Source organism: Salvia hispanica, chromosome 6 (assembly GCF_023119035.1).
Source record: "Salvia hispanica cultivar TCC Black 2014 chromosome 6, UniMelb_Shisp_WGS_1.0, whole genome shotgun sequence".
NCBI classification, from domain to species: Eukaryota; Viridiplantae; Streptophyta; class Magnoliopsida; order Lamiales; family Lamiaceae; genus Salvia; species Salvia hispanica.
In genome coordinates, this window is record NC_062970.1 from 10,938,151 (window position 1) to 10,950,310 (window position 12,160).

Here is a 12,160-nt window from a genome sequence, read left to right on the forward strand (position 1 = left end):
TTCGGCTCCAAAGGCAGTCCCGATACCCGTCCCGCACTATGTCAGGTATTGCCCGATACCTAAGTCGGGTATCCCGCACTCGACACCGCGGGTACCCGACCTGACCTCTTTTTTTGTTGTTTTGTTGTTTTTTTAAAATCTTAATATTGTTGTTATTTGTATATTTTACTCCATATTATACTGCCATAACATGGTCAAGATGTTTCGAAACTAATTGCTGCTATAATATGCTCACTTGTTGGTCATCATCCGTAAGTATCCTTGATTTAGATGAATTCATTCAAAAAGAAATAAAACATCCAAAGTCTAAACCTTGTATATAATATACATAGTATGTTCCTGAATATATAACATATGTAAATAAAAATTTTGAAAATTATGTTAGTATGTGTTGTATGTGTGTATGTGTTACTGTAATTAAAAGATTTTAAAAGTTAAAAAACTTAACACTGATAAAAAAAAGGGAAAAAGAAAAAAAAATAATGTAGTGAGCTCATATTTAAATTTTAAATGATTACAAAATGCTAATATAATTATAAACAATCGGGTAATTGTCGGTTATCGGGTTTACCCGTTCGGGTATTGGGTATACCCGATACCCGCAAATCCCAAATTTGAATACCCGATCCCGACCCGTTTCCCGTTTCCATTGGGTAGCGGGTATCCAATACCCGCCTGGTATCGGGTCGGGTAGAAAATTACCCGATACCTGATACCCGTTTCGACGCCCCTAACTGAACCTATCATAGCATAAGTAAATGATATTTATTACATAGCATTCCCTATTTTTCATTAATCTACAATTACTATCTAATTGATTCTTGATTGATCCTAAAATTATGAAGACTCCTTGATTTCAGCATGTTTAATTTAATATATATGTAAGAGTTAGTTATATTGAAAGTACAAAAGAGAAACAACCTATGTATAGCCAATATATATAAACTGCATGTGCATCCAAATTAATTACCTCAAAATCTTGTCTGATGGCGCATAATCTTCTTCTTTTACACTATCCATAAATTCTCTTGGCATACCCCGAATTTCCATTTGTCGAAGAGTAGAGATGAATTTCAAACCATCTGGAACCTTCTCCAAATTGAGGCACCCTTGGATCCGCAATTCAGTAAGTTTTGGCATTGCTCTTTCTTCCACTTTCCATTTCTTTAAATTGTCCAAATTGTCGAGATTAAGCTCCTTGAGTTGTGGGAATGAATTTGAATGGCATATTAATGTTTCTGTGATTTCTACTCCGTCCAACTCAAGAGATTGTAACATAGGATCGGATACCCCCCATGGGCTTTGGCAATATTGTTAATCAATTCCATAATGAGCTTTCCAACCTCCATCACATCTACCTCTTGCAATTTGAAAGTTCTAAAAGTACTAAATTCTGACACATCCCTTGTTTGTAGAGTGGAAAACTGCCACTGATATTGCATACCTCCATCGACAAATTAACCAGCAAAGGAGACATCAACCCACCATTTAAAACCTCTCCATCTTTCTTTGAACTTAGATCACACTCTTCAATAAAAAGCCAAGTCTCACGTAATTGTGTGTTTTTGTTGCTCAACACAATTGACATGCTATCCACGTCACTAACTGTAACATGTAATGTCTGTAGACTGACCAATTTGGGGATATCTACAATGCAAGCAGTCTCGCTGTTAATACTTTCTAATATCTCCAACTCCTCTAGTCCATCTAGTCTTAGTTTTCCCCCTCCAATCACTTCTATGTTGTCACCGAGAAACATATGTTTTAGTCTTTTCATCTTCCAAATTACATTTGGCAATCTAATATCTACATCCAAGAGTACTCGCAAATCTAAGGTCTGTAGGTATGGCAGGCTGCATATAGACTTTGGTAGTTTTCTCACATTACAGTCCTCCAAACTCAAGTATCTTATGTGAATTAGTTTACCCACCTTGCTTGGTAACTTATTTTCTTCAAAATCACAACATTCTGCCACATATATCCTCAAGCATGGTGACATCTCAAAGTTAAATGTACTCTCTTTGAAGCTAATGTTTGGACAACGGTAATACCGTTTTAGGGAAAGAAAGGTTCTGAGATCTTTAAGTTTCTCTAACCCATCTATACACACATCATCTCCAACAAGATCATTAATGATGGATAATCGGCTTACAGAATTGCCAATGGATTGAGGAAGAACTAACCTTCTTCTAGTGTGTGAAGGAATGTTAAACAAATATTTGGAAGCATCAACACGCCTTAAAAACTTTTCATTAGCGGCTTTAGAAGAGCAGAGATCATGCATTAAATCATGAAGCTTACACCCATTAAACTTGCCATGTGGAGTATACATCTCATTGTCACGCAGTTGAACCATACACCTCATAGAAAGCTCAATTAGATATCTACGGGCAACATCTCTTAGAGACTCGTTAGGTCCTTTATCTTGGTAAGAAATGAAGCCTTCTGCCATCCACAATGTATACAATTTCTCATTCTCAATCTCTTCAACCTTAGAATAACATGCTAGATAGAGGAAGCATGGTTTCAAGTAATATGGTAAGGCATCATAGCTCAACTCCAACACCTGATTAACTCTTGTGTATTGCTCAACACCTTCTCCATGCCTCAAATATGATTCCATGTTCTCATTAACCCTTCTCCATTCCAGTAACATGTGTCTTTTTTGCCGCAAAATCCCTCCAATAATGCAAATTGATAGTGGTAAACCTTCACACTTTGAAACAATTTTTCTTCCAATATCTTCAATCGATGATTTTAAATCTCTATCAACTGCCACAATATGTAAAAAGCAATAAGATGTATGTATTCAATTTATTCTTACAAGGAATAACAAGATCAATGATAAATAGTGTCATAGATTCTTATGTATCCGGACAAAGTCTTACAAGTCACTCCCTCACCCTCCATTTAGTGAATCTTTAATTATTTACACAAAACTTAAAAGAATATTCTCTATCAGTTACTACCTCCGTCCACCAAAATTTGTCCCATTTCTCCATTTCCGTCCGTCCCCCAAAATTTGTCTCATTTCACTTTTATCATTTTTGGTAGTGGACCTCATATTCCACTAACTCATTCCTACTCACATTTTATTATAAAACTAATATATAAAAGTAGGACACACAATCCACTGACTTTTTCAACTCACTTTCCATTATATTTCTTAAAACCCGTGTCGGGTCAAAGTGGGGCAAATTTTGGTGGACTAGAGATAGTATGATTTATACTTTTTCAATCATATTTATATACTTTATCTATATCATACATCAACCCACAACATTTTATCAATAACTCATACACCCTCCGGTCCCTAGTAGATGTCTCATACTCCCTCTGTTCCCATAGAGTATGAAGATTTGGTTTGGCACGAATTTTAATGCATAATTGGAAAGTAAGAGAGAGATATAAAGAAAAAGTTTTTAAAGTATTGTTAGTGAATTTCCAAAATAAGAAAATTCATACTTTTCAGGGACGGACTAAAAAAGAAATAGTTCATACTTTTAAGAGACGGAGGAAGTATTTGACCGGTGCAAGTTTTAAGAAATTATATTTCTATGTGAAGAAAAGTTAGTGGAAAAACTTAATTGAATGTGGGCTCTACTTTTATACTCTCTCCGTCCCATAGGGGTGCTTAAACGGTTCTCCGGTTCTCGGTTAACCGGAATCGGAACCAGAACCGACCGGTTAATTGAGGAACCGGAACCGAATTTTCCGGTTCCGGTTCCGGTATCGGTTCCAACTTTTTAAATAAAACCGGTTTCGGTTCGGAACCGGTCGGTTCCGGTTCCTAACCGGGAACCAGATTATAAATCAATTTTATTTTTTTATAACTTAATATACTAATAAATCTAATTTAATTGAATTAATTTTGAATTAAAATAAAATAATTTGAAACATTGAGTGATTTTTAGATTTAAAAAGTGTTAGATTTGCGAGCTCTGTTTCTGAAGTATTTAAAATGTTTAAGCCGTGATACTTTGAATCTACAATTATCTTCCCAATCAATTCTTTATGAACTAACTACAATGAGTAGGACATCATAAGTTTGTTTTTAATTTCCAAACGAACTTATACAATTACAATATCATTTCATATGATAGAAATTTAACTTTATAACAAATATATGTAACAATTCATTTAACATACGATTTTAACATGTTTGTGAATAATTTATTAACTGTTCCGTTATAAACCAAAAAGCACAACAAGATCAATTAGTAATATTAGAAATTCCATTGAATATTTGTTTAGCCAAAAAGGGGAAATGGAATTCAATTTTAAAACTTATTTTTTAAAAAAATTGCTAAAGTTTAGAACTCCTATTTTTTATTAAAAAATTGCTAACATAAACTAATCCGACCTACTACACTTGGCATCACTCTTATCCATATATGCATATTATTGTATTGTTGGTTTGTACTTTTGTGTATTTACTTGATTTTTTTAGGTATTATTTGTTATATTTCTAGATGTTGGCTTATTATTTTTTTAGTATTGAACTATTTAAAATTATAAATAAATTCGGATTAAAATTACACATCGGTTCCGGTTCGGAACCGAAATCGACCGAAACTTAACCGGCCGGTTCCAAACCGGAACCGATCGATTCCGGTTCCGGTTCCGGTTCTAGGATTTATGAAAATTTAAAACCGGTTAATCGGTCCGGTTAGAACCAGAACCGGCCGAATAAGCAGGCGTAAGTGGATGGTAGGTCTCATAAATGATAGTGTAAAAGAGAAGGAGAAGAGATTTTCGCAAATGAATATAAATTATTTCTATGGGACGAAAAATAAAGGAAATTCAATATATTTTTACGGGAGGGAGTATATTTTATTCAAAAATTCAAAACAAGATTTGTTTTGCATCTATTTTCCTACTATATCTTGGGTTTTGCGTTACCATTGGAAATAATCTTAATGACCGTGATTGGTTTGACTTAACTTTGAAATATCTGAAAATTTAGAAATGCTTAACTTTGAAGTTAGAGGGAAATATTAAAATTTTTTTTTTAGAGTTCGTGATCTTAGAGATGATTATTTGACCTACCTTAAATTAACAAAAAAACTCTAAATTCCTAACAAAATAATGCAACTAAAACATGAATAAAAGAAAAGAGTTAACAAGTTGGTAAAATATTGACCTGTAAAAAATTATGCTACTTTTTGTAGTAAAACCCAACCTTCATCTTCTATCAGAAATTTCATCCGGTGAGGTTCGGATTATTGATTAGCGATATTCTCATAACGAGTGGTGAGAATCACATTACAATTCACCGGAAGAGATTTCTTTATGATCTCCCAATGATTATCTTCCCATATATCATCTATCACAATCACACATTTCCTTCCCACCGATGAACTCTGAATTCTAGTCACCAACTCATCAACTTCCAATTCTTTGATCTCAACGGTGCTATCAAGTTGTTTCAAAATCTTGCCAAAAACGGACTTATGTTGAAACTGTTGGTTAACGCAAATCCATGCTCGATCATAAGATCCGAGGTCTGTGTGGTTGTAAACCTTTCTCGCAAGAGTGGTTTTTCCGAGACCACCCATCCCATATATCTTCACTATTCGGTGCCTCTTTTCGTCCTTCATCTTTGATACCAAAAGCTCGATGTCTTTCTCCATGCCCACGAAATGAGGCTCTACATCATGAGCATACGTCTGTCTCAACAGACGCTGTTGCTCATCTTCATGGTTCGAGAGAGATGAGCTTTCTTTCCCCAACTCCAGCTCTAGCTTGTGAGTGAGGTCCGCCAGGGCAGATATTATGTCGCGAGCCTCTTTACCAAGCTTTCTGAAACTAAAATACTCACAAAGGATGCAAATGTACCTTTGGAATTTGCCCTTGAGGCTCCTCCGCCCTTCGTCTTTTTTGGATTGAACTTCAACGGCATACTGTTCAAGAAGATTCTCAGCTTTGAAAGCGATATCTTTGAGTTGGCGTATGCAGCTCTTTAGAGTTGGAGAGTCGCGTCTTTCTCTGTCTGCTCTCATCAGCAACGCATGCTTTCCAAATCGGCTTTGACTTTGTCAACATCACCGCCGACGCTAAGCAAAAACTTAGTTTCTTCAAACACCAAAACACGAATGGTTTCAAGTAATACATTTGCAAGAGCATCTGCCATTCTAATTACTCTGCTTCTTCTTTTTCTTTTTTTCAGATTGGATTTGAATTTCGCAAAAGGAAAGAAGAATAGCAAAGGCAGGTTGGGCAAATGGAATTGCTGGATAAGTACGCAAGCTCACAACATAGATCAGTTATACTTTTTTGTTAGCTCATTCTTTTGTGTTTAGTAATGTTTGGAGGTTTGCTTTATTCTTTTGTCTTTCGTAATGTTTAGGTTTGCTTTATTCTTTTGTTAGAATAGTTATTCTATAATCTATATGTCGTCCATATACAAATGAGCGTATACATGCATAAAATGTCGTCTCTATCTATTGCAGTTAAATAAAATGCATAAAATAAAAGTGAATCCCACTATTTATAGAATTAAAATTTTGTTATCTAATTAAATGTGAATCCGACTATTTATATTAATTCCAAACTAGCATAATTGTACCTTTAACATTAATTCTAAATTAATATAAAGTATAAATTTAGTATTGTTATTATTATTTTAAAAATATAATAACACTAAATATCAATTTATTAATTCAATTAATAAATTAAATTATATAGTTTGAATTTATATAGTACAACCCTCTATCACACAATAAGAGTCACATTTTTCAATTTCGGTCCTTTCCCATAAATGATAAGTAGGTCTCACATTCCACTAACTCACTTCACTCACATTTTATTATAAAACCAATATAAAAAAGTGGGCCGTATATTCCACTAACTTTTATAATCCATTATTATTTACATTTCTTAAAACCCGTGTCCACACCAAATGTGACTCCTATTATAGGACGGAGGTAGTAATAAATTACTCTCTCTGTCCCATACAAATATTTACACTTTCCATTTTCGTCAGTCCCATAAAAATATGTGCATTCTATTTTTGGAAAGCTATATCAATTTAATAAAAGTAGGTCTTACTATCCACTAACACTGCTTTAACTACAATTCTCCTCATCTCTCTTACTTTACCATATCATTCAACCTTCTCTCTTATTTCACCAATTGTATCTTAATTTTTGTGCCATTCTTATTGCCCACATTTTTATGGGATGGAGGAAGTATGAATAAGTGTAGAAGGCACTGACGGATTCAATTAAGAACAAAGGGGTGCCATTGTACACCTAAAATATTGAAGTAGCCTAGTGGTAAATGCATCACCTCTCCACAACTTTGGCCCGGGAGCGAGTCCTCACTTTGGCCATTTCTCTCAGGCGCATTTCTGTCTAGTTATGCTTATAATTTCTATGTTTAAATATAATCATTTATTTATTAATTGCTTGCTCATTTATTTCATATAGTTTCTAATAATATTTGATTAAATATAGAGTACTTTATCCGTCTACAAAAAATAGGACACATTTACTCATTCTGGCCGTCCACAAAAAATAGAGCACATTTATTTATGCAAAGTTTTCAACAAATAATAACCCTACACATCATTCCACTAACACTACTTCTCACTTACTTTTTCTCCTTCTCGCTTATTTTTTTCTTCTCTCTTTTTTACTAATTCTATATTATAAAACTCATATCATACACCAATTGCCCTATTTTTTGGACGGACGGAGTATTACTGTATTTGTTTTCTCCTTTACTTCATAGTACTACATGATAAGCTATATGGTTTCTAGTACTAATACTCCGATTATAATCTCTATTATGCTCATATTTTAGATTATATAGAAAATATGATGCATTTTATTTTTAATTTAAATATTTCAAACTTTCTATAAACTAATATAAATTCTTTGTTATATAGATATCTGAGTCATAATTTAATAGTGAAATTTTTTTAAGTAATAACACTAAAAATAATTTTTTTATTTAATGAAATGACTTAATAGAAAAAATTGAAATAATAGAAGAAAAAAAGATCGATAGGATTTTATATTTTCAAGTCAATATAATTATTTATCGCACCCCTAGTATGAAATTTCTAGATCCACCACTGGTCGGAGGAGTACAACTTTTTTTAAGATATAGTAACAGCCCAAAAGAGCCGTCAACCTCAACTTTGCCAAATATCGGCCTATTGAAAGATAAGGGTATCCACAATAGTAGAGCCCGTGGCCCTAAGCCAAGCCACAAAACCTGGTCGGGCCACCAAAAATACTTGTTCACACTATAGTGGACAAGCCCAAGCCCAAGCCACCAATTATTAATTTTTTTCATTTTTTGAGGTATTTCAATTTTAACTACAATAAAAATTAGCGGACTATAATAATTATAAAAAAAATGCATAATTTAATAAAAAAATTAAAATCAAATCTCCGCTGTATTATAGAAAGGGGTAAAATTATACAACGAAAATTATCGACATTCCAGACCTCTTCAACTAAATCAGCCTGCAGTGTCGTATGCGATGCTTCCCTCCGCATATCGGTGAACCGTTGGATCAAGTATGCATTAGTACGTGGTACACCCGGTGGCAATACCGTGACTCATACTAGCACCCTCTTCTGGTGCCCAACGCTCTACAGCATATCCTTCGTTATCTATTATCATATTGTGCAATATGATACATGCATACATGATGGAGGCGACATCATTTTCGTGCCAAACTCATATCGGACACCGTAGAATGGCCCATCGCGATTGGAGGACACCAAAAGCTCGCTCAACATCCTTCCTAGCACCCTTTTGTTTTGTCGCGAAATAGGATTGCTTCGGCCCAACCGGTTGTCGGATCGTCTTGACAAACACGGGTCAACAAGGGTATATCCCATCGGCCAAATAGTATGTGATAAGGCTCGTTTCATGCATCGGTTTAGGGTTGAAATTCTGTGCATTTGGGGCGCTAATGTGCGTTTATGAGTTCATGTGCGTAGTAAATCTGCTGGACCTAGGAGTTGTTGTTACTTGACCTGGCAGATGCAAAGGAGAAAGAATTGAAGTAAAAATCAGAAGTCGTCGTTCAGACCTGGGAGAATCAAAAGTTGGCGACAGGAGCAGAATGGAGCGAGAGCAGATTATTTTAAAGAGTCTTACTCAAGGGCAAGAGCGTCAAATCACCAGAGGGATACCCTAGGGATCAGAGCCTCACATATATAAAGAGCTCAACCTTGAAGAACAAAAAAGAGCCGCTTCTACACTTTCCTAGCTCAAGCTTTCGTTCCATGCTTTAGTTCCACACTTCAAATTTCTCATTTCGTCTGCTACGCACTTGGACATGGAGGATTCTGGCCACTGTGGTTCTCATCATCATCGTTATTTTGCTGTGTAACACCGCCTTGTGAAGGCGAAGAAACAATCTTTACTTGCTTTCGTTTATAACTTGTTGGTTTTAAGTTTCGCGACTTTAGTTTCTGACTTTGATCTACTGGATTCAGACCTATTTCTAGTTATTATGGAAGTTTATGTTTGCTTTTGTTGGATCTCACTGAGTCGACGTTTATTTCTTGCTTTTTAGCTTCGTTCTTGTTCATTATTGGATGTTTGGAGCTGAAATATGTTGGTTTGTTGATGGAGGTTGGGGATTTGCGTATGGAGATGTTTGGATTTGTTGAATCTTGGTTTTTTTGAGTTGGAGTTTCGCATATTTGGTGTTTGCTGTTTACGTTGTGCATGATTATGGCTGTTTATTTTCTGTTTCTGCATCCTTTAGGTCCAGTAGCGTAGATCTGTTAGTTTAGGCTTTAATTTCTCGTTTTAAGTCTAGATCTAAAGTTTGCTCTGTTTTCATGGTGTTTAATACTTTGTTTTATCTGCTATTCTCGTTTGATTCCCGAAGAAGATGAAGTTGTTGGTAGTTAGAACCAGATCTGCTTTATGTCAGTACTTTTCAAGCATGTACTTTACTTTTCTGCATTGTCCCCTAGACCCTGTCAATACGATCTGCTTTGTCTTTTTACTTTTCTGCATACTTTTCCAGACCCTGGTAGTTTAAGGAAATTTGTCTTTACTTTTCGCTTTATGCTTGTCTGTCCAAATTAGGAAAGTCTGTTTAGTTAAGTTTACTCCAGTTGTTTTAGAACTTTAAAATATCTCAGTTTCTCTAAGTCATGTATGTTCCGTACGCTCCCAGTTCTTAGACCCAGTAGGTAGAGTAAAGTTTTTTTATCTCTCAGACCCAGTAGTTTAAGTTCTCGGTCCATAAATTGCGTGGCAGCAGCCAACCCCTTTTCCCAAAACATCCTCAAATGCAGTTTCGTAACACCTTCGTCCTCGAGGGATCGATCCTTTACTTCCCTGTGCTAAGTTGTAGTATAGTAGGTTGAGGTTTTTGAAGGAATAGAGTGCACCCAACGACCCCTTTCTGATAGTTTCATGATCTTCTAGCCTCTGAAGTCTAGTCGAATCCTCTGGACCTGTTAGATCGAGTGACACATATCACACACAGCACAAACCGCACGTCTACTCTAGCTCTCTTCAAAATGGCGCCGTTGCCGGGGAATGCATGGTGTTATTTGTGTGTTTGCGAATGTTTTGGTGTAAATAGTTTATTTACTATGTTTTCTTTTGTTTCTTTTTTCAGTTTATGAACAGGAGCTACCGGTTCGGACACTGGAACAACTCACCTGGTTGGAGAAGCGCCCAGACTAGTTGGCGGGTCAAGGAAGCGATATTCCCAGTTACCACCAGATCGGGGCTTACAACAGGGGATCCAGTTCACCTGAGTTCGGAGAGCGACGAGGAGTCAACTTCGTCAGTTAAGAAGGAACCGAAGTCAACCTCAGAAACAGAGGAGGAAAGCGTTGAAAGCATGGCCAACGCAGGCGACGACGACCCAGAGATCGGCTCGCTCACTACCCATCTAGATGGCGAGCCCGCCCAAGCTATCGTCTCTACCGAGCGCCAGAGGGCGATCGACATCAAAACTAATGTGCTGGGTATTCTCCCCACTTTCTCGGGTTGGAGGAATGAGTGTCTATACGAATTCCTCAACGAATTCAGTAAGCTTTGCAGTATTCATGGTGTTTAATACTCTGTTTTATCTGCTATTCTCGTTTGATTCCCGAAGAAGATGATGTTGTTGGTAGTTAGAACCAGACTTTTCTGCATTGTCCCTGTGACCTCCGTCGTCGATCTCGCTTTGTCTTTTTTTACTTTTCTGCATGCTTTTCCGGACCACAGGTAGTTTAAGGAAATTTGTCTTTACTTTTCGCTTTATGCTTGTCTGTCCAAATTAGGAAAGTCTGTCTAGTTAAGTTTACTCCAGTTGTTTTAGAACTTTAAAATATCTCGGTTTCTCTAGGTAATGTATGTTCCGTACGCTCCCAGTTTCTTAGACCCAATAGGTAGAGTAAAGTTTTTTTATCTCTCAGACCTAGTAGTTTAAGTTCTCAACCCAAAAATTGTGTGGCAGCAGCCAACCTCTTTTCCCAAAACATCCTCAAATGCAGTTTCGTAACACCTTCGTCCTCGTGGGATCGATCCTTTACTTCCCTGTGCTAAGTTGTAGTATAGTGGGTTGAGGTTTTTGAAGGAATAGAGTGCACCCAACGACCCCTTTCTGATAGTTTCATGATCTTCTAGCCTCTGAAGTCTAGTCGAATCCTCTGGACCTGTTAGATCGAGTGACACATATCACTCACAGCACAAACCGCACGTCTACTCTAGCTCTCTTCAGTATGCCCTGTTGTATTGCGTGTCGTTGGCCTCGAATATGACCGTTGGACCCTCACCTCGGCACTCGTCATTAAAGAGATGAGACGACTGTAGAAAACTCAGATGCAACTTATAAATTTAGCACTCATAAAAAATAATCTAGACCCTATGCGTGGTTGGACTTGATTAACACTACCCAGGAAAGAATGGACAAAGAAAACTCAGATGCAACTTATAAATTTAGCTCAAATCAATTGCAATCTAAATAAGAAAATTACACATGATCTTGAAGTTTAAGTGATGGGGCGTAGTTACGTCGTGGGCTGCTTAGAATTGACGTTGCAGATGTGGCTTGAGTCTCCCCTTCATCTGAATATGGAGTACATAAACAAAATCCAGAAAATGTTAGTATTATTAATTGATCCAATTATAACACAAGTAAGTTAGATTGCAAAGTAAGGATATCATATATCAATCCCTA

At 36.3% G+C, this 12,160-nt stretch overlaps 1 protein-coding gene and 1 long non-coding RNA gene across 2 annotated transcripts in view; one reads left to right on the top strand and one right to left on the bottom strand.

The window, feature by feature from the left end:
• The first annotated feature begins 990 nt into the window (after window positions 1-990).
• Window positions 991-6,370, top strand: LOC125191821. Its single transcript, XR_007171255.1, has 2 exons — window positions 991-1,126; window positions 6,170-6,370. It is a non-coding gene; the product is annotated as an uncharacterized LOC125191821 (long non-coding RNA).
• A 5,327-nt stretch (window positions 6,371-11,697) lies between these two features.
• LOC125194681 (probable disease resistance protein RF45) overlaps window positions 11,698-12,160 on the bottom strand; it is a 3,436-nt gene continuing 2,973 nt past the window's right edge. Inside the window, exon 2 of the mRNA XM_048092925.1 lies at window positions 11,698-11,787. Coding sequence (XP_047948882.1) covers window positions 11,698-11,787 — 90 coding nt within the window. The remainder of the gene's footprint in view (window positions 11,788-12,160) is intronic.